This window comes from Nicotiana tomentosiformis, chromosome 2 (genome assembly GCF_000390325.3).
Source record: "Nicotiana tomentosiformis chromosome 2, ASM39032v3, whole genome shotgun sequence".
Taxonomy (NCBI): Eukaryota; Viridiplantae; Streptophyta; class Magnoliopsida; order Solanales; family Solanaceae; genus Nicotiana; species Nicotiana tomentosiformis.
In genome coordinates this window covers 115,065,280-115,084,658 of record NC_090813.1, presented here as the reverse complement: position 1 = coordinate 115,084,658, position 19,379 = coordinate 115,065,280, and the positions used below count along the sequence as shown (strand labels likewise).

The 19,379-nt window shown below is 37.8% G+C and overlaps 3 protein-coding genes across 3 annotated transcripts; 1 reads left to right on the top strand and 2 right to left on the bottom strand.

Moving 5' to 3' along the window:
- Positions 1-4,790: 4,790 nt before the first annotated feature.
- Positions 4,791-5,219, bottom strand: LOC138905448 (secreted RxLR effector protein 78-like). The gene has a single exon (XM_070193972.1). It carries the CDS (start codon positions 5,217-5,219, stop codon positions 4,791-4,793), a length of 429 nt encoding a protein of 142 aa, XP_070050073.1.
- A 128-nt stretch (positions 5,220-5,347) lies between these two features.
- On the bottom strand, positions 5,348-6,079 carry LOC138905447 (uncharacterized). The gene has a single exon (XM_070193971.1). It carries the CDS (start codon positions 6,077-6,079, stop codon positions 5,348-5,350), a length of 732 nt encoding a protein of 243 aa, XP_070050072.1.
- A 2,157-nt stretch (positions 6,080-8,236) lies between these two features.
- On the top strand, positions 8,237-11,144 carry LOC104113172 (uncharacterized). The gene is made up of 3 exons (XM_009623275.4): positions 8,237-8,681; positions 9,114-9,243; positions 10,700-11,144. Exons 1-3 carry the CDS (start codon positions 8,292-8,294, stop codon positions 10,906-10,908), a joined length of 729 nt encoding a protein of 242 aa, XP_009621570.1. The 5' UTR covers positions 8,237-8,291; the 3' UTR covers positions 10,909-11,144.
- Positions 11,145-19,379: the final 8,235 nt, after the last annotated feature.

Here is a 19,379-nt window from a genome sequence, read left to right as displayed (position 1 = left end):
CGTTGACCAAAGTCAACTCACTTGAATTTTACAGCTCTATTTCATATTTTAATCTATTTTTCACATAAAAACTTTCCGAAAAATTGTACGGATTACGCACGCAAGTCGAGGAATGATAAATGGTGCTTTTCGAGCTCTTAGAACACAGAATTACTTATTAAATTTAAAGATGACATTTTGGGTCATCACATTCTCCACCTCTAAAACAAACGTTCATCCTCAAACGGAGTTAGAAAAAGTACCTGAGCTGGAGAAAAGGTGTGGATATTTACTCCGCATGTCTGACTCGGACTCCCAGGTAGATGCCTCTACCGACTGACCTCTCTATTACACCCGAACTGAAGGATAACTCTTTGACCTCAACTGTCGGACCTGCCGAGCTAGAATAGCCACCGGCTCCTCCTAGTAAGTCAAATCTTTATCCAATTGGACTGAGCTGAAATCTAACACATGGGACGGATCACCATGATATATTCGGAGCATAGACACATGGAATACCGGATGAACCGCTGATAAACTAGGTGGTAATGCAAGCCTGTAGGCTACTTTACCCACCCTTTCAAGAATTTCAAAGGGTCCGATATACCTAGGGCTCAACTTGCCCTTCTTTTCGAACCTCATTACACCTTTCATAGGTGAAACCCGGAGCAATATTCTTTCTCCTACCATGAATGCAATATCACAAACTTTACGGTCGACATAACTCTTTTGCCTAGACTAATCTATGCGAAGTCGATCCTGAATAATCTTTACCTTATCCAAGGCATCCTGTATCAAATCGGTACCCAACAACCAAGCCTCTCCCGGTTCAAACCAACCAACTGGTGATCGACATCGCATTCCGTATAATGCCTCATATGGAGCCATCTGAATGCTCGACTGGTAGCTATTATTATAAGCAAACTCCGCAAGTGGCAAGAAATGATCCCAAGAACCTCCAAAGTCTATAACACAAGCGCGAAGCATATCTTTCAATATCTGAATAGTGCGCTCTGACTGTCCGTCTATCTGTGGATGAAATGTTGTACTCAACTCCATCTGCGTGCCTAACTCATGTTGTACACCCCTCCAGAAATGTGAGATAAACTGCGTACCTCAATATGAAATAATAGACACGGGCACACCGTGAAGGCGGACAATCTCACGAATGTAAATTTCAGCTAACCTCTCTGAAGAATAGGTAACTACCACTGGAATGAAATGTGCTAACTTGGTCAACCTGTCCACAATGACCCAAACTGCGTCAAATTTTCTCTGAGTCCATGGGAGCCCAACAACAAAATCCATAGTGATACGCTCCCACTTCCACTCAGGAATTTCTAACTTCTGAAGCAAACCACTAGGCCTCTGATGCTTGTACCTAACTTGCTAACAATTCATACACCGAGCTACATATACAACTATATCCTTTTTCATTCTCATCCACCAATAATGTTACCGCAAATCTTGATACATTTTAGCAGTATCTGGATGAATAGAATACCTGGAACTGTGTGCTTCTTTAAGAATTAATTCACGAATCCCATCCATATTTGGCACACAAATACGACCCTGCATTCGTAGAACCCCATCTTCCCCCACAGCAACCTGTTTGGCATCACCGTGCCACACCGTGTCCTTAAGGACAAGTAAGTGAGGATCATCATATTGCCTCTCTCTGATGCGCTCATATAAAGAAGACCGAGCGACTGTGCAAGCTAGAACTTGACTGGGTTCTGAAACATTTAACCTCACGAACTGATTAGCCAAACTCTGAACATTTGCAGCTAATGGCCTCTCACCAACCGGAATATACGCAAGACTGACCATACTCACAGCCTTCCTACTCAAGTCATCGGCCACCATATTGGCCTTTCCGGAGTGATACAAAATGGTGATATCATAGTCTTTCAACAACTCCATCCATCTTCTTTGCCTCAAATTAAGATCTTTTTGTTTGAACAGATACTGAAGGCTACGATGATCAGTAAATACCTCACACGAGACACCGTAGAGGTAATGCCTCCAAATCTTCAGCGCATGAATAATGGCTGCCAATTCTAGGTCATGAACAAGATAATTCTTCTCGTGAACTTTTAACTGACGCGACGCATATGCAATTACCTTGCCATCTGAATTATTAATCGAACTAGAAAATAGGGAAATATTCATGAGAAGTTACCCTTTTAGATCATAACCATCATTTGATTGTTGCAATTGTTTATCGTGCTTCAATTGGATTAATTATTAAATTAACATTTAATCGAAAGAGGAACATTAATTTCAAGTGCAGTCTGATTATCAGTTGAATTCCTGAGAATCAACCGTATTATAGAGTGAATTAACTCAAGAATTGGATCCCGAGTCATTTATCTTTCACCTATCTAGTCAAATACCCTTATCCATCTCATTGATATTTCTTTGATGCTCATATGCTGTCTTTTGTGATAAGTTGTTATTTGCTTAATTTTTAGTAGTTCACCGTAGTAACAGGTATCAAATCAAGTATTAATTTTTCTGGATAGTAATCAACTGGAGATTATTCAAACATTGTTTAAATCCAATACTTGTGGAGATGATAATAAATCTATACCCTCTTTGACTAGCAAACAATAATTTTGTGTTGTGTTTTGCACTTGTCAGAGCCTTTAGCCTTTCTCATTTTATAAACAAGATATAAGCCTTTACCCATTTTGTTATGATTCTCTCTTGGCACCCGACCTTCCTTAACACTCTTGTGAAATAAGTGGCTTAAAGCATAAGCTTAGGAAGAGAGTTGAGGAATTTGAAAGAGGTACCAATGCTCCAAAAAGAGAAAAGAAATGACCTCTATGAAAAGAGAAGGAACAAAAAGAAAATGCAAGAAAGAGAATAAGAGGAAGGGTAGATGGAATCAAAAAGAGGTAATTATCCCTAACATGAGCATCAAGGAAGAAAAAGAGTGAAATGAACAAGAAAGAGTGATGTCAAGTCTGTCTAACCTCCAAGAAAAAAAAGAATACCTCGTAGAATTGGTAAAAGAGAGCAAAGAAATGAAAATGTTGAGTGCTTAAGGAACGGTATAACCGCTCACCCATATGGTATCCTACCTCAATCCAAAAGCCTTCATTATAACCCGAAAGAAGTTCTACTTGATTTTGAACCGGGTGAGCTTACATTAGTGGTGATCTACATGAGGGGCAAGCTTATAGTACTTGAAGCCGTACTTATGACATTCTTTTATGAGAGAAGAGTGAATCTTTCATTGATCTAAAGATTGAGTGCTAACTTTTGAAGTGAGCTTGGCAAATGGAAGGTAGATGAGGAAGAGTTTGGAGTCCACCATGATCTACATGATAGAACAAGAGTCCTTGATGAGTAAAGTCAATTCTTGAAGCTCAAATGTCACATTAGAACTATATGTGCATGATATATGATTTGTCACCTTGTTGAAAATGCATGAGTAGTATGGGTAATTATTGGTTCCAACTGAGTATGAATGGCTTGCCATTGACTCTCTAAAATGACCTTTCACTCTGAGATTGTCAATATTGCACGTGGCATTGTGTCATTAGGCACTTGCGTTGCATTAGACAATGTTATTGCAACAATTAAGATTTAGTTTTTTTTAGTACAAAAATTTATCGTTTTTTAAATACACACAAAGACTGCGCCATCTCCTTAACAAAATAGGAAAAAGAGTATACGGTATCGCTTATTAAAAGTTACAACAACAACAACAACCCAGTAAAATCTCACTAGTGGGATCTGAGGAGGGTAGTGTGTACGCAAACCTTACCCCTACCCTGAAGAGGTAGAGAGGCTATTTTCGAAAGACCCTCAGCTCAAGAGGACAAAAAGACAAAATAAGACAATATTAGTATCACCACATAAATCATAAAAAAATAGGAACAACATGAAATCCAAAAGAAAGATGCAAAGCAAAAATGAAAAAAAGCAAAAACAAAAATGATATCTAGTAAATAGGTCCGACACTAAAACGCAAAATAGTAAGACACGACATTGCCACTAGCTAGTTTAGACAAAAACCCTACCAGACTAGTCTCACAACGGTACGAAATAAAATAAGACTCAACTACCTCCTAACCTACAACCCTAATACTCGACCTCCACATCTTCCTATCAAGTTCCATATTCTCAGAAATCTAAAGCCTCGCCATGTCCTGCCTGATCACCTCTCTCCAATACTTCTTCAGCCTCCCTCTACCTCTTCTCGTGCCCTCGCCGCTCACACCTCCTTACCGGGGTATCTAGGATCCTCCTCTGTACATGCCCGAACCATCTGAGCCTTGCTTCCCGCATCTTGTCATCAATAGGAGCCACGCGCACCTTCTCCCGAATATCAATATTCTTGATCTTATCCATCCTAGTGTGCCCGCACATCCACCTCAACATCCTCATTTCTGCTACTCTCATCTTCTGGATATGTGAGTTCTTAACAGCCCAACACTCAGCCCCGTACATCATGGCCAGTCTAACCACCGCTTTATAGAATTACCTTTGAGTATCAGTGGCACTTTTTTATCACACAGGACTCCAGATGTTAATCTCCACTTCATCCATCCTACCCCAATACGGTGTGTGACATCATTGTCGATCTCCCCTCCCACATGGATAACCGACCCAAGGTACTTGAAGCTATCTCTACTTGGGATGACCTGTGAGTCAAGCCTCACATCCACACCCATTTCCCCCGGCTCAGCATTGAACTTACACTCCAAGTATTTCATCTTTGTCCTGCTCAGCTTGAAACCCTTAGACTCAAGAGCCCGTCTCCAAACCTCCAACCTCTCGTTAACACTGGCTCGCGTTTAATCAATCAAAACTATGTCATCAGCAAATAGCATGCACCATGGCACCTCCCCTTGAATATGGTGTGTTAATGCGTCCAACACAAGGGCGAATAGGAATGGACTGAGCGCAGAGCCTTGATGTAGCCCCATAACAACCGGAAAATGCTCAGAGTCGCCTCTTACTATCCTTATATGTGTCTTAGACCCATCATACATGTCCTTAATCGCCATAATGTAAGGAACCGATATACCTTTTGCCTCCAAGCATCTCCAGAGAAGTTCTCTAGGAACTTTGTCATATGCTTTCTCTAGGTTAATAAAAACCATGTCCATGTCCTTCTTCCTATCTCTGTACTGTTCCACCAACTGCCTAACAAGGTGTATAGCTTCTGTAATATAACGACCCGGCATGAACCCGAACTGGTTGTCGGAAACAGACACCGACATCCTCACCCTCGCTTCAACCACCCTCTCCCACACTTTCATGGTATGACTCAATAATTTGATATCCCTATAATTGTTACAACTATGGATATCACCTTTGTTCTTATACAATGGACTACCGTACTCCACCTTCACTCATCCGGAATCCTCTTCGCCTTAAATATAACATTGAACAACCCAGTCAACCACTCCAAACCTGCTCTCCCCACACACTTCCAAAAATCCACTGGAATCTCGTCAGGCCCTGTCGTTCTGCCCCTACTCATCTTACTTATAGCTCCTACGACCTCCTCCACCTTGATGTGCCTGTAGTACCCAAAGTCACGGTGACTCTCGGAATGCTCCAATTCACCTAGAACGATATCCCGATCCCCTTCTTCATTCAGAAGTTTATGAAAGTAAGTCTGCCATCTCTTCTTAATCTGGGAATCTTCCATCAATACTCTACCAGCGTCGTCCTTGATGCATCTCACTTGGTCCAAATCCCGAGCCTTCCTCTCTCTCAACTTGGCCAGCCGGAATAACTTTTTCTCCCTGTCTTTTTCCCCCAGTTCCTCGTATATACGACCATAAGCTGCAGTCTTAGCCTCCGTGACCGCCAGCTTAGCTTCCTTCCTAGCTACTTTATACCTCTCCATGCATGCACGCCTCGCATTCTCACCTATGATCCCCACTAACTTCAGGTACGCCGCTTTCTTCGCTTCCACTTTACCCTGGACCACTTCATTCCACCACCAGTCTCTTTTGTGCTCGCCAGCGATGCCCATCGAGACCCCTAACACCTCTCTCGTAGCCTCCCTTATACAGTCTGATGTCGTTGACCACATAGTGCTCGCGTCACCACTGCTCCTCCAAGCTCCCATAGCCGATAACCTCCCTTCCAACTCTTGGGCTTTATCCTTAGTTAAGGCTCCCCACCTGATTTCTCGGTCTTCCTCGAGCAAACCTTTTCCTCATATTCAATATAATACCAACGTCCATTACCAAGAGCACATGTTGCATCGTGAGTATCTCACCTGGAATCACCTTGTAATCCTTGCACAACCCTCTGTCACACTTCCTGAGGAGGAGATAGTCAATCTGAGTCTTCGCCACCGCATTTTGAAAAGTAACCAAATATTCCTCCCTCTTCGAAAAGGTAGAGGTCGCAATCACCAACCCAAAATCCTTAGCGAAGTCCAACAATAAGGTACCTCATCCGTTCCTCTCCCCAAAATCGAAGCCTCCATGCAGCTCGCCATAACCACATGTGGTCGACCCATTATGACCATTGAAATCCCCTCTAATGAATAGCTTCTCAGCATGCAAAACTTGGCGCACAATCTCATCCAACCCCTCCAGGAAACGCCGTTCAACCTCCTCATCTAGGCCTGCATGCGGCGCATAGGCGCTAACGATGTTTAGGGTGCACTCTCCAATCACCAACTTAATAATCATCAATCTATCATTCACTCGTCTAACCTCAGTCACAGACTCTCTAAGTTCCATATCTACCAAGATACCCACTCCATTCTTACTCTTCTGGATTCCTGAGTACCAAAGTTTATACCCGTCCGCGTCCCTCGCCCTCGACCCTACCTACTTTGTCTCTTGGACGCACGCTATATTGACCCTCATCTTCTGGAGGATCTTTGCCAACTCTATAGACTTACCTATCAATGTACCTACATTACATGACTCAATTCTCAACCAGTGGACACCCTTGTTTCCTTTAATTCCCTTGCCTCCTGACCCGCCCCAACCCCCACCCTACCTCCCGTTCCCCCGATGACATGACCCCACTCGACCATCCCAGACCACAGCCACTATACGTAGGCAGACTAAGGGGAATCACTAACACACACAAGGTAACAACCCAAACTAGAAGAAGACAAGTTGCAACTACAGGCACACTAATACGGTAATAAACAAATATGGACTAAGAAGATAACAATTTAACTAATTATAAATTAAAGACACAGGATCAGCAAGATATGTGCAACTAAATATCCTAGACAGTGTTAATAGGGCCAAGAGCAAATACAAATGATCTAAACAGTACAGGTGAGTCAAACAATTAAATGATCTAAGCAAATAAACCACGGCTATAGCACAATACTACTATAGAACACACTACGAACAATGAAACAAATTTAAACAAAGTGTATCTACGACAAAGTGTAATGAGACAAGAGCGTATAACCTGGTATCGTCGACGGAGACGGTGGGGCCGATGGTGGTAGTCGAAAAACTGGCCGGAGTTGATGGGTAATGAATCACTTGGCTTGCAGACGGGTCTGGTTTGCGTGTGACCACGGCGCCGCAAACAGACCTGAAACCTGACTGTGGTTGTTCCCACTCGCCGGCGACTGGTCTGTATCTCTCCGGAGTCTGCTATCTTGTTCACTCTGGAGTAAAAGAGCACACCCCCAGAGCACACGGGGATGGACAAGTGAAACGAGGGGGGAAAGAGGGCGATCGGCAGAGTGTAGAAGATTAGAGAGATGTCGCCGGCGTCTCACCGACAGTGAGAGAGGGAGAAGACAAGACGGGAAAGAGGAGAAGTGGGGTGAGAGAGATAGGGGAAGAGAGGGAGTAGGGATGTGGGCTGATCGCTTATTAAAAGTTACTCTAATTTAAATAAAAATTGTTTTGTTAAAAAACGATTATTTTGTGTCCCCAATAAAAGTAAATCGAATGGTCAAAAATCATTTGTTTGAATTCTTTTCTTTTTGACAAACAGTCTTGGGATTTATTAGGATTAGCAATCTAGTCCAAATTAACCTAATCTTTTGGATGAGTTAATGTAAGAACTCATTTTGACCTAAAATGAATATTTACCTAGTCATTAAAGTATGAACGGATTGAGAGTTGCACTTTCATTTGCTAGAAATTCCACATCTGATGCAAAGGCTCAAGATTTGGGCTTCCCTATTATCCTAAGGCCCTAAGCGAAGTCATAGTCCATATTAAAGGTCGGGAAAACACTCAATCAGAAGCCCATGAAAAGCCCAGAAAGCTTAAACCCTTCAAATTGTATGCAACAGAACCCTAACCCGGATTTTCCAAACTGAAGGACGCTTTCACAGGAAGATCATGTCGAAATGGTGGCGCGCGGTGGCAACCACCGCCGGAGCTCGGAGGGCGGCGGAGGAAACAAACCGGAGATATTATTTCACAATCCAAGCCATTCCTAGAGAGGTCACCGGAAACAGAGTTTCCAGCAGGGACCGAGCCCAAGGTCGTATTCCGGCCGTCGTATTCTCACAGAACTACGTCCAATCAAAACCTAACGATCCTACTTCTATTGTGGCCGCAAGTTCTGTTTCTAGAAAGTTCCTCCTTACAACTGAAAAGAAGCAGATAAAAACGATCCTTAAGTCGGTTGATCTCCCTTTCTTCTATTCTACGACCTTTCCCCTTCAGATCCGGGCCGGTTCGGGTTCGTCAACTTTACTTGAATCCGGAAATGTGCTTCCCATTAAGGCAAGTGATCCTTGTTCGTGTTCATTCAGTACATTCGTTAATGTGCTAGTCGGCTACTCCCTTTGTTCTAGTTAATATGACTGTGTTTGGCTTTGACGGAGTTTAAGATATTGGTTTGACTTATACGCTTACTACGACAACAACAACATATCTAGTATTATACCACACCGTGGGTACGGGGGAGGGTAGCGAGAACGCAGGCCTTACCCCTACCTTGTCAAGAAAAAAATTTACTCCGGAATGGTTGAAGAATTAGTTTGATAGAAAAAAGTACTTTAAAGGTTACATTTTAATAGATTAATGAATTTGAATTAGGAAATTGTCTTAAAATTAGAGTTATGTCTATCATTTGGCAGTGTTGCAAATGGATTGTCGTAGGGATAGTATTTGGTGGTAGTTTTAACTCATGGTTTCTTTCTGTTATTTACATAGATTCATAGGGATGAAGAGACCGGGAAGATATTGAATTTGGTGTTCGTATGGGCGGAAGAGGGAACAAAATTAAAGGTAGACGTGCCTGTTGTATTCAAAGGGGAGGAAGAGTGCCCTGGTCTCAAGAAAGGTTTAGTCTTTTTCTTCACCTTGTATCTCCATGTTTTATTTTCTCCATAATTCCTTTTCACTTTGCTTATGGACAACCATATTGTTCTGAGAAAGGTTAATCATTTGTAATTACTAGGACCTATCTCATTTCGGAAACTGTTTTTTGAAATACTCTAGTGTGTCATTTGTAATAGAATGATGAAAACGAAAAATGGTGAAACATGCTTGTTTGAATTCTTTCAGAACACTATTTTTTTTATATGTAGTTGTTTGCCATTTGTTTCTGTGAAACCAACTAATCAATTACACCTCAATCTCAAATTAATCGTAATTTAAAGCGTCAAACAATGATTATTATGGAACAAGAGTGACATATTGTAACATTTTGAATTTGTAACTTTATATATGAGCTTCTGTATATATGCGGTAGTTTGCTAAAGTATTGCCAATTATTATCAGAAACACCTATGGGCTGATTTGAACCTGCAAAGCCAGCATGTCCAAATATCCAAGAACTCCTATTTCCTTTTCTGAAAGAGAGGACTTTTACTGTTTTCTTTGTTAATAACCTTATGAGGTAATATTACCATGGAAGAGCATCATACTCAGGTAAACTGAGGAATTTAATTGCTTTGCAACCTCATGGCATATATGCTGTCTTGAAGGGTATCGAGGGGAGTATTTCATTTAATCCATTGAGATATTAACTGCATTTAGCAAACAGCTTAAAACATTGAACTTAAATATCGAAGGAAGCAGATGGTCTCTACAAGTTTAATACTCTTATAAAGAAAACAAGTATAACATTCTTATAAAGAAAACAAGTATAACACTCTACTGTATTTGTCTAATTTCAAACTCATTTTCTGGCGTTAGTAAGCTCCTATCTTTGTATCCTTAGAACATAATAAGAGGAACTCCTAAATATGTGAACGAGAATTTTCCAAGTAGTTCACTTAAGATACTGCAAAGCCTGAACTTTCTCTAATGGAAACCCATGATAAGCTAAATTTGGTTTAAACCTAGATACGTTACCAAAGCCGTTTTGTATATGCTTCAGAGTTCAGAAAACATGACTTCTCAATAACAACATGTGGAAGGGTTATCTTGCTTAATGAGATTAACTTTTCTGTCCAAATTCTATGAATTAACTGCCTTCTTAACTTAAATACTACTTGTTGTCTTGACATTGGAAAGTGGAAATTAATGGCAATTCTTTGTTCGAAATATTATGGTACCATCATTTTCATAGTTTCTTTGACGTGCTATTTTTGTTATTTTGTCAGTTGTTACAAATGTTAATAGAGAACTTTAATGCATAGATTGTCTTGGACTAGATTACTATTGCTCTTTAATATGCTTTGAAACAGTGTTGTGCTACCTTTTGCAATTTATTACTCCATGAGATAATCCGGCATGCAGATGATTATTGCAATTTCAATGAAGATGATTATTAGCTTTTAATGTGAAAGCAGGTGGCTCTTTAAACAAGATAAGACCTACTCTAAGGTTCTTGTGCCCATCTGAGCATATACCTCAAAAAATTGAGGTTGATGTAAGTCAGCTAGATGTTGAAGACAAAGTGTCCCTGCATGATATCGATCTTCATCCGACGTGGAAGCTCTTAAGCAAGAACGAGGCCATCCCCGTTTGTAAGATTAAGGCAACTTCAATTGATAGCTAATTCTGTCGAAGCTATTGTGCAACTACTGCAAGAGGCATTTGAAGTCCATTAGTTCAACAAGGTTTGTTCTAATTTGACCAAGCTTTGTAGGTTGAGTACTGTATAAGGTGCTTGGTCAAATGAAATTTGAAGCTTTTGCTATAGTGCAGTAAATTGTGTTTTTAGGGGGACTTGTTCTAGAATAATAAACGTGTGCGTTAATGAGTAAATTGCAAGTGGAACTGCAGTCTTTTAAAGTTTTTAGCATCAAATAATTTTCAAGTCCACTGCGAAGGGAATCACACATTGATAGAACTTTAGTCACCGGTGGTGTGCGTCATGAGTTCATTTGTTTTTAAGCAGGAATCGCGCTCCAGGATATTGTTAGAAGATACTATTTTGATATAAGACTATTTTGAAATTTAGTCTTATATGACTTATTCTAAACATGAATTTCCCTTAATAAAAAAATATATCCTTTCATCTATCCACCGGAAGATCTGGCAACTTCTAATCAGTTTTGATGCATAGAATGAACGGGTCAAGCACGATGAAGAGAGGGAGATGACGGCTGAACTAAGGGGTCGTGGTTACAAGGAATAAGGAATTATAATTTCGAGATAAAAAGCCATTCTCCAAAAAAAAAAAAAATTGGAGAATATTTTATCTCAAGTTTGGTAGAATTTTATTCTAGAATTATCAATTCCGAGATTGTCTATTCCACAATTATGGTGTTATTTTTGGTACCATATTGTAAGTGGTCTAACAATTCTAGGACTAATAGTCCAAAGATAAAGCAACATGATACATTTGCCCTTTCCCAAATATTTTTCTTCCAATGTCTTTTTAAAGTCAAGGTTAAAAACTTAAAATTAAACATAAAAATTGTCATACCCCTTTTACCCCACAAAAGATATGTGTATGGATTGTTGTGTGTTAAAGTGTTTTTCCAATTAAAGTGACAAATTTGAGTAGGGATTATTTTATTTACATAGCCGTCACTTGGAATTGATTTTTTGGGTGTTCCAAGTCACCTTTTATTTGAATTCCTATTCAAAGGAAGATTTGGCTCTTTTATTATTGGTCTGTGAAAATAAAGTCTGGGTTAATTCTGTTGACGGGGGAGAAGGTGTAAGGCATTTTCCAAGTCACGTGGTTCCAGCACGGTCGCTTTATTGACTACAACTTGGCTTGAATTAATTTTGAATAAACTGTGATTTATGGGTTTTCATGTTTTATCTATCCGTTTTTAATTATTAAAATATAAAATTATCTTTGAAACGAATCACGTGTGTGAATCCGTTTTGTTTATTATGCCAAAATCCTGTCACGCGTACGTGTACACAATTAATAGAATTTTATTATTAAGATTGTTTTGGCCATAGTTAACACATACTTCGGTTTTATTTTTGGAAATCACAATTATGCCACGCGAACGTATACATAATCGCGATAAACTAATTAAAGGCGTGCCTAAAGACTCTATCGGTATTCATTATTCTTCCTATATATTTGAGATTATTGTAAGGTCATGAATTATGGAATTACTTGTAGAAGAAGTGTATGATTTTAGATATTTGAATAAATAAACCGTCATATACCAATACCCTACAATCCAACAATTGAAGCCCAAACTTATTATGGTCCTAATCTTCCTAACTTTAAAGCAAGTTTGAATACCATATTTCCAGAAACATGATTAAGTATATAGCATTTAAGGACTAATTTACATTATTATTTATAAAGTTTAAAGGCAAATAAATAAAATCACATGAAATAAGATTAAAAGAAAAGAGGAAAGAATAAACCTTTAATGCAAAATTTCCAATTAAATGAGTTTCCAAGAACATGTACAGTAACTCAGACGAACGTCGAAAAAGAATAAGCAAAAAAGAACATCAAAGCTAGTGAACGGAGCTCCAACGGAATCCTCGACCTCGACCATTGACTTCACTTTTTGGCGTATAAAAAGGGATGTTATGAAGTATTTTTGTTGGGTTTTGGTTGATGAATAGCTAGATTTTTCGAAAAGAAGAGACGAAGAAAGAATGACACGAGTAGAAATTCCCTTAACATAGAAGAAGAAAACAAAATTCTCTCAATTCCCTCCTCTCTTTTTTTCTTCTCTTTCTCTCTCTCTTTCTCCTCACATTTCTCTTCTATTTATAGAAAAATAATTCGGAATTTTTTCAGTTTTTGTTTTTTTTTATTTTATTTTTTAATTAAAAAGAATTCTCACTTCCCATTTTTCTTCTTTTTTAAAAAAATAATTCCCCACTTTCCTTTACTTTTATTTTTTAATTTTCCACTTTTTTTACTTTACCTTTTTATTTATTTTTCACTTATTTTATTTTTCTTTTTTTAATTTTCACTTTTTTTACTTTTCTTTTTTTAATTTTCACTTTCTTTTACTTTTTTTAAAAAAAAATTCAGCTACCTTTACTTTTATTTTTTTAATTCCAACTTCTTTTACTTTTCATTTTTTAAATTTCCACATTCTTTTACTTTAAGTTTTTAAATTTTTCACTTTCTTTTACTTTTAAAAAAAAAACAATTTTCACCTACTTTTATTTTTAATTTTTTATTCCATACTTTTAATTTTCCTATTATTTTATTCCCATCCGAAAATTAAAAAAAAATATTTAATTTTTTCAGTTTTATTTATTTTATTTTAAAATAAAGATAAAAAATAAAAATAATACTAATAGTAATAATTTGTCCTTTTAAATTATTTATAATTTTTACCCTATATTAAAAAAAATGTAACAAAGCTAAAAATATATATATATATATATATATATTAAATTTCTAAAAATATTTACATAGTAGAAGGTGATAAAAATTTAAATATAGTAAAAGAATTAGGTGCTCACAGCTGCCCCTCTTTGCTTGGAAATATAAAGAGTTTTCAGGCAAAGACTATGTGATTCATGTGACTAATTTTTGACCAAACCGTTATTCAAAAGGAAAATAAATAAAAGATAGGGTGTAACCGAGTCCTGGTTTTGGACAGCCTACATATCCCGGGTTATAGGGGGAATTAGGTCACGTGTAGTTCAAGAAAAATGGTGGAATGATGAGTTGAGGAGTAGAGTGAGATTTCGTCGAGGCTCCGGTCCCCGATCCTGCTATTATAAAAATAAAAAATAAAAAGCCTATCAGCTATGAGTTACAAGATTCCTATCTATGAGTCTTCTCAAACTTGATCTTGAGTCTTGACTGGTTCTTCATGCAGACTCTGATATAAAACCTTGATGCTCGCTAGCTGTAGGTGCTAGTTCATTGTTCTATAGCTTCTTCTAATCAAAACATAACTCCAATGCTCGTGGCTTTAGTCATGTCTTGAGCATTCCACATCTTTTCAATTGCTTTTTCATTTTGGATTCGTTTATTTTTTCTTTTCTTTTATTCTGAATTGAGACTTTTTCTTTTGGTCATTTCGAATATTACAACCCAAATTCGGATACCATAGATCACGCCGTAAGTTAGTCGACGTAAATCCAAGAAGATATTATCTTTGAGATAATAAGAAGTTAATCCTATTGGTCTTAAATGATACAAGGGTGTATAAGAGTGGTTAACAAGTATTTGAAGTTAAACGAATTAAGGATGTTGTAACCTGTATTTTCGGGTAACACTAGAGGTGATTAACTGTACCAAGAGGTCTTGTTTAAATGTATTTGAATCATATAATATCTGTATCATAAGTCTTGAAGTCAAGCGAGTTATGAAACAAAAGTCGATAAAAGTTGTCGCAACTTAGGTTTATAATTTTACTTAAACATTAGGTCAAATGTTACTGCATTTTTCTCCCAATGTGCTTAGAATTATGGGGTGATCTACCTATCAAATTGAATATCTATGAGTCTAGTTTCCAACGCATTAAACCGTTTGTCGATACGATATCGGAATAGAGAGATATTTGCGTTTTCGCGAGAGTGCGCCAAGCTGCTCTCTATGGGGCCCACAAAGGCGGTTTAAGACATTTGGACATATATAAGATACCTCAACCCCGTTTTAAGTCATTATTTTTCAGTATATTCAGACCTTAGAACCCTAAAAACACTCTCTCAAGGTTCTCTCATGATCCAAGACCCAAACAAAGGGCAAACAACACAAATCAAGTGTCGGGAATCCCGTGGCGCTAGTAAGTTTCTTGTTCTTCTTGTTGTTGCTGATTTTTGTGTTGTTCCAACTCGTGTGGAAGGTTGTTGTAAGTTCTTTATGTTCTGTAAATACAACTTCAAGTTTTTAATATCAACCCTAGGTGATTTCAAGTCTTCTAAAGTAATTCTAGTGCCGAAAAACCCGAATTAATTGCTAGTTTCGCTTCCTTGTTCTTGTAGCAGAATTGAAGGGATATTTCATGGAAAATTAAGGTCAAATTGGAGTTGTTCTTTCTGTTTAAAGGTAAGGAACCTCTTACTCTATATATATTTAAGATTATCCAAGTTGCAGCTAAGTCATTGAAGCTAGAACTTGTGAAATATATATCGAAAGGGTTGGTAGTAATGTTGTTGGTTGGTGGACTGTTTTGGAGGCTCAATATGATTATTAATGATATTGTTTGGGCTGTTTGGTGATTGTATTGACTTTTGGGAAGTCATATAAATAGGGGAGGTGCTGTCCGTTTCATCGTAAGATAGGTTGCGGTCGATACATAATAGTTACGACGCTTTAACGATAATGACAGTGTCATTTCTCTTATTGTAGACTAAGGAGTCGTGACATTTGCATAGCTTGAGGTTGGGCAGTATATACAAGGTATGTGTGGCTATCCCCTTCATTCTTTTGCACGACTCCGATTGTACATAATGTAATGAACGAGCTCCCAAAGATACTCTACTCTTAGAAGCTAGCAGTACTTACATTGCTGTCCTTCTTATGAAACAATTGATATTGATGTTACTTCTCTTATTCTTATATTATCAATGTTGTTGGTAATTCCTGATTCTTATAATATTCTTGATGAAGATTTAATCCTAATAACGTGTACGAAGGATACCGACCTTACGTCACTCTGAAAGGTTCAAAATGTGATTCCAATGAGTCCAGCATGCATCATATATATGTATCTATTTTACTCTACCGAGCCGCGCTATAGTTGGCCGGGTACGGCACCTATTGTGCAACCACTGATCAGTTGGGTTTTACCGAGCTCCACGTGGCCGGGTATGATTCTACCGAGCCCTATGATGGCCGGGTACGTTTTACCGAGCCTATTACGGCCGGGTACGATATGATGATGGTGATGCCACAAAGGCGTATATTTTAAAAGTTTATGTATATATATGTATGTATCATGTGTTTCATGTCAGTAGCCCTCAGAGGTACCCAGATGTCACAGGTTGTATATTCCCTATCCCTGTTTACATTACTGTTCTTACTTATGCTTTCCTGCCTTACATACTCAGTACTTTATTCGTACTGACGTCCCTTTTATTTGTGGACGCTGCATGTCGTGCTGCAGGTCCTGATAGACGGGTAGACGCAGCTCCCCCACCACAGTAGGCTATCCAGTTCAGCAGTTATTGGCGAGATCCCTTCTCCGGACTTGCCGTGGTCTTGGTATGCATTTTTGTTATAGACATTATGGGTATGTCGGGGCCCTGTTCCGGCAATGTTGTAGAACTTATGTTCCTTTAGAGGCTCATAGACAAATGTAGACTCATGGTAGCTCGTACCTTATATATAGTTTCTTGACAGTCTTGTCGTCCCATCTTATGTATGTTCATGACATTATCTTTCATTGTTGGATGTTCATGATCCATGTCTACCATTTATATTGATCTTGTCGGCCCTTAAAGATAATAAGGAAGGTTAGATAAAATATACGTTGGTGCTCGGCAAGTATGGCCCGAGTGCTAGTCATGACCCTCCAGTTGGGTCGTGACATCGAACCCCGTGCCTCGAGGTAAAACTCACTCAGACACCAAAACAAACAAACGAGCGAAATATTTCTGCCCCAATTTGTACTAGGAAAATTTCGTGAGTTATTGTAACAAAATTCTAAACTATTTCTTTATTGAAAGCAATAAAAGGTCGGGAATGGTGTATCCCGAAAAACAAAAAGAGACTAGGGAATTGAGCCCCTATGTCTAAAATGAAAGAAACTAGGAAGTGGAGACCCTATATTGGAAAAACGACTAGGGATTGGTGTACTCTGCTATTGGTAAGGAAATGTAACCAAGGGTTGGTACCCTCTATTACGGAAAAAGAATATAATTATGGGATGGCGTCCTGTATTACTGAAAGGAAATGTAACCAGGGGATGACACTCTGTATTACGGAAAATAAATATAACCAGGGGTTTGTGCCATGTATTACTGAAATGAAAATGAATCCCCTAGGCCTAGGGGGATCCAGCTCATAGTTTCAGGTAGAAGTACTCTTCGCCGAGGCTTATTTTTCGTAGCTTAACCCAGGTAAAACCTTTTCGCCTACGAGGATCCAGCTCATAGTTTCGGGTAGAAGTACTCTTCGCTCAGGTTGTTTTACGGAGCTTAACCCAGGTATAGCCTTTTCGCCTAGGGGGATCCAGCTCATAGTTCCGGGTAGAAGTACTCTTTGCTCAGGTTGTTTTATGTAGTTTAACCCAAGTAGAAACTTTTCGCCTAGGGAGATCCAGTTCATATTCCGGGTAGAAGTACTCTTCGCTCAGGCTCGCTTTTCACAATTTAACCCGGGTAGAGTTATTTTAAAATATTATTTTCTATAGTTACCTTTTATATTTTATAACAAAATAGGTATCTATGGTATATACTACAATTGAAGAATGAAATAAGCTATTTATGTTTTTCCTCTCTTTTTCTTTCAATTAACACAAGATTCTCTCCCAAATATTTTCTTCTTTCTCTCTCTTCCTTCTTTTTCTTTCAATTAATACACAATTTTCTCTCAAAATCCCAACAACATTTTTCTTCCTCTCTCTTCGAGCAAAATACCTGCTTAGTTTATACGCCGGATATTGCAATTGATTTGTACTGCTTAGTTTCTACGCCGGATATTTGCAATGGATTTGTACTGTAATATTAGAAAGAAAGAGACTGCGTCTTTCTTCTACGCCGGATATTGCAATGGATTACTCTACACGGATAATGCAATATTTTTTACACCGGAGAAGATTTGAGGACCGAGGTTTTTGTTCGTCTTCATTTTTAGTTTTAATATAATGTATACAAATTTTTGCTTGGCTGGAAAACGCCATCTCCAGCGAACTTTCTTCCCTTCTTTGCTATTTAGTCACATACGATGATTCAAACACATTGTATTATGTGCAAATTTACTCAAATACATTGTATTTTTGTATAAATATATTATTTTTTGCCTGTATTTTTGTATTTCAAAGGTTTGTATATTTTTAATACAGTTGAATACACTTGTATTCATGCATGAATACATGATATAAACATTGAAATACACTGAATACAAACATTAAAATAGAACAGAATATAAACAATGAATACAATTAATTTTAAAATATAGTGAAATACAATAAAATACACTGAATACAAGTAGAAATATCGTGAATACAACCAATAAAATATACTGAATACAACAGTAATAACATGTATTAGGAATACTAAGATACTGTTAGCACAAATTCATTTGAATACATTGTATATAAAATAGCGAAAACAGTAAATACAAACATTGAATCTAACGAATGCAACAGTAAAAAAAAATATTGAAACACACTAAATACAAAAGTTATATACAACTGAAAAATCATTCTAATTAATTGGGTTGATAATGAGGCATGTTAGAATTGATTTTGTTGAGTTATATTAGGAGTGTATCACGCTAATTGATATTATTTCCGTTATTAGACAGCTGGACATACCTATTTTGAAGGTGATTGTCGTTACTGTATACATGAATACATGGCGCGAATACATGTGAATACATGCGCGTACAACTTGACTGCCCTGATTTAGGTACTTTTTGCTGCTGTATTCATAAATACATCAGTGTGAATACATGTAAATACATGCGCGTACAGTCAGACTGCCCTGATTTTATGCGTTTTTTGCACCTGTATTCCTGAATACATCAGAGCGAATGCAGCGAATACACTATCGTAACAACTGAATAGTAGTTATAGAAAATAATTATGTATATTGTAGCTATAAAAAATTAATAGCCACTAAAAAATAATAATTTTTAAAAATTTGTCTTTTATGATATTAATAACAGTGGTGCAACTCCTCTTTTAGTATAACTTGTTTACAAATCAATATAAAAAGGACAGTATATCGCTGGCATGTTTTGGTTTGTGCTGACTTTCATATATAAATTTTTGTCTACTCCAAGTCCTTGCTCCGTACAAATCTTGTCCCTTTCAGATTTTGCAATTTCCTGAGAAATAGATGCCGAAAATAGATTGTTGAAATGCTTGATAAGTATAAAAGAAAAACACGTTCTGTACTTTCAGAGGAAAAAAGAAAAATACGTTATTTCTTTTTTGCTTTTTGGTTGTTAGTCTTCTCTTA

Bases quoted from the DNA above. Each gene is read 5' to 3' on its own strand.
- LOC138905448 (XM_070193972.1), bottom strand. From the start codon at position 5,219: ATGTCGGTGTCTGTTTCCGACAACCAGTTCGGGTTCATGCCGGGTCGT.
- LOC138905447 (XM_070193971.1), bottom strand. From the start codon at position 6,079: ATGGGAGCTTGGAGGAGCAGTGGTGACGCGAGCACTATGTGGTCAACG.
- LOC104113172 (XM_009623275.4), top strand. From the start codon at position 8,292: ATGTCGAAATGGTGGCGCGCGGTGGCAACCACCGCCGGAGCTCGGAGG. The intron at 8,682-9,113 runs GCAAGTGATCCT...TTATTTACATAG, and splicing joins GAAATGTGCTTCCCATTAAG to ATTCATAGGGATGAAGAGAC. The intron at 9,244-10,699 runs GTTTAGTCTTTT...ATGTGAAAGCAG, and splicing joins GTGCCCTGGTCTCAAGAAAG to GTGGCTCTTTAAACAAGATA.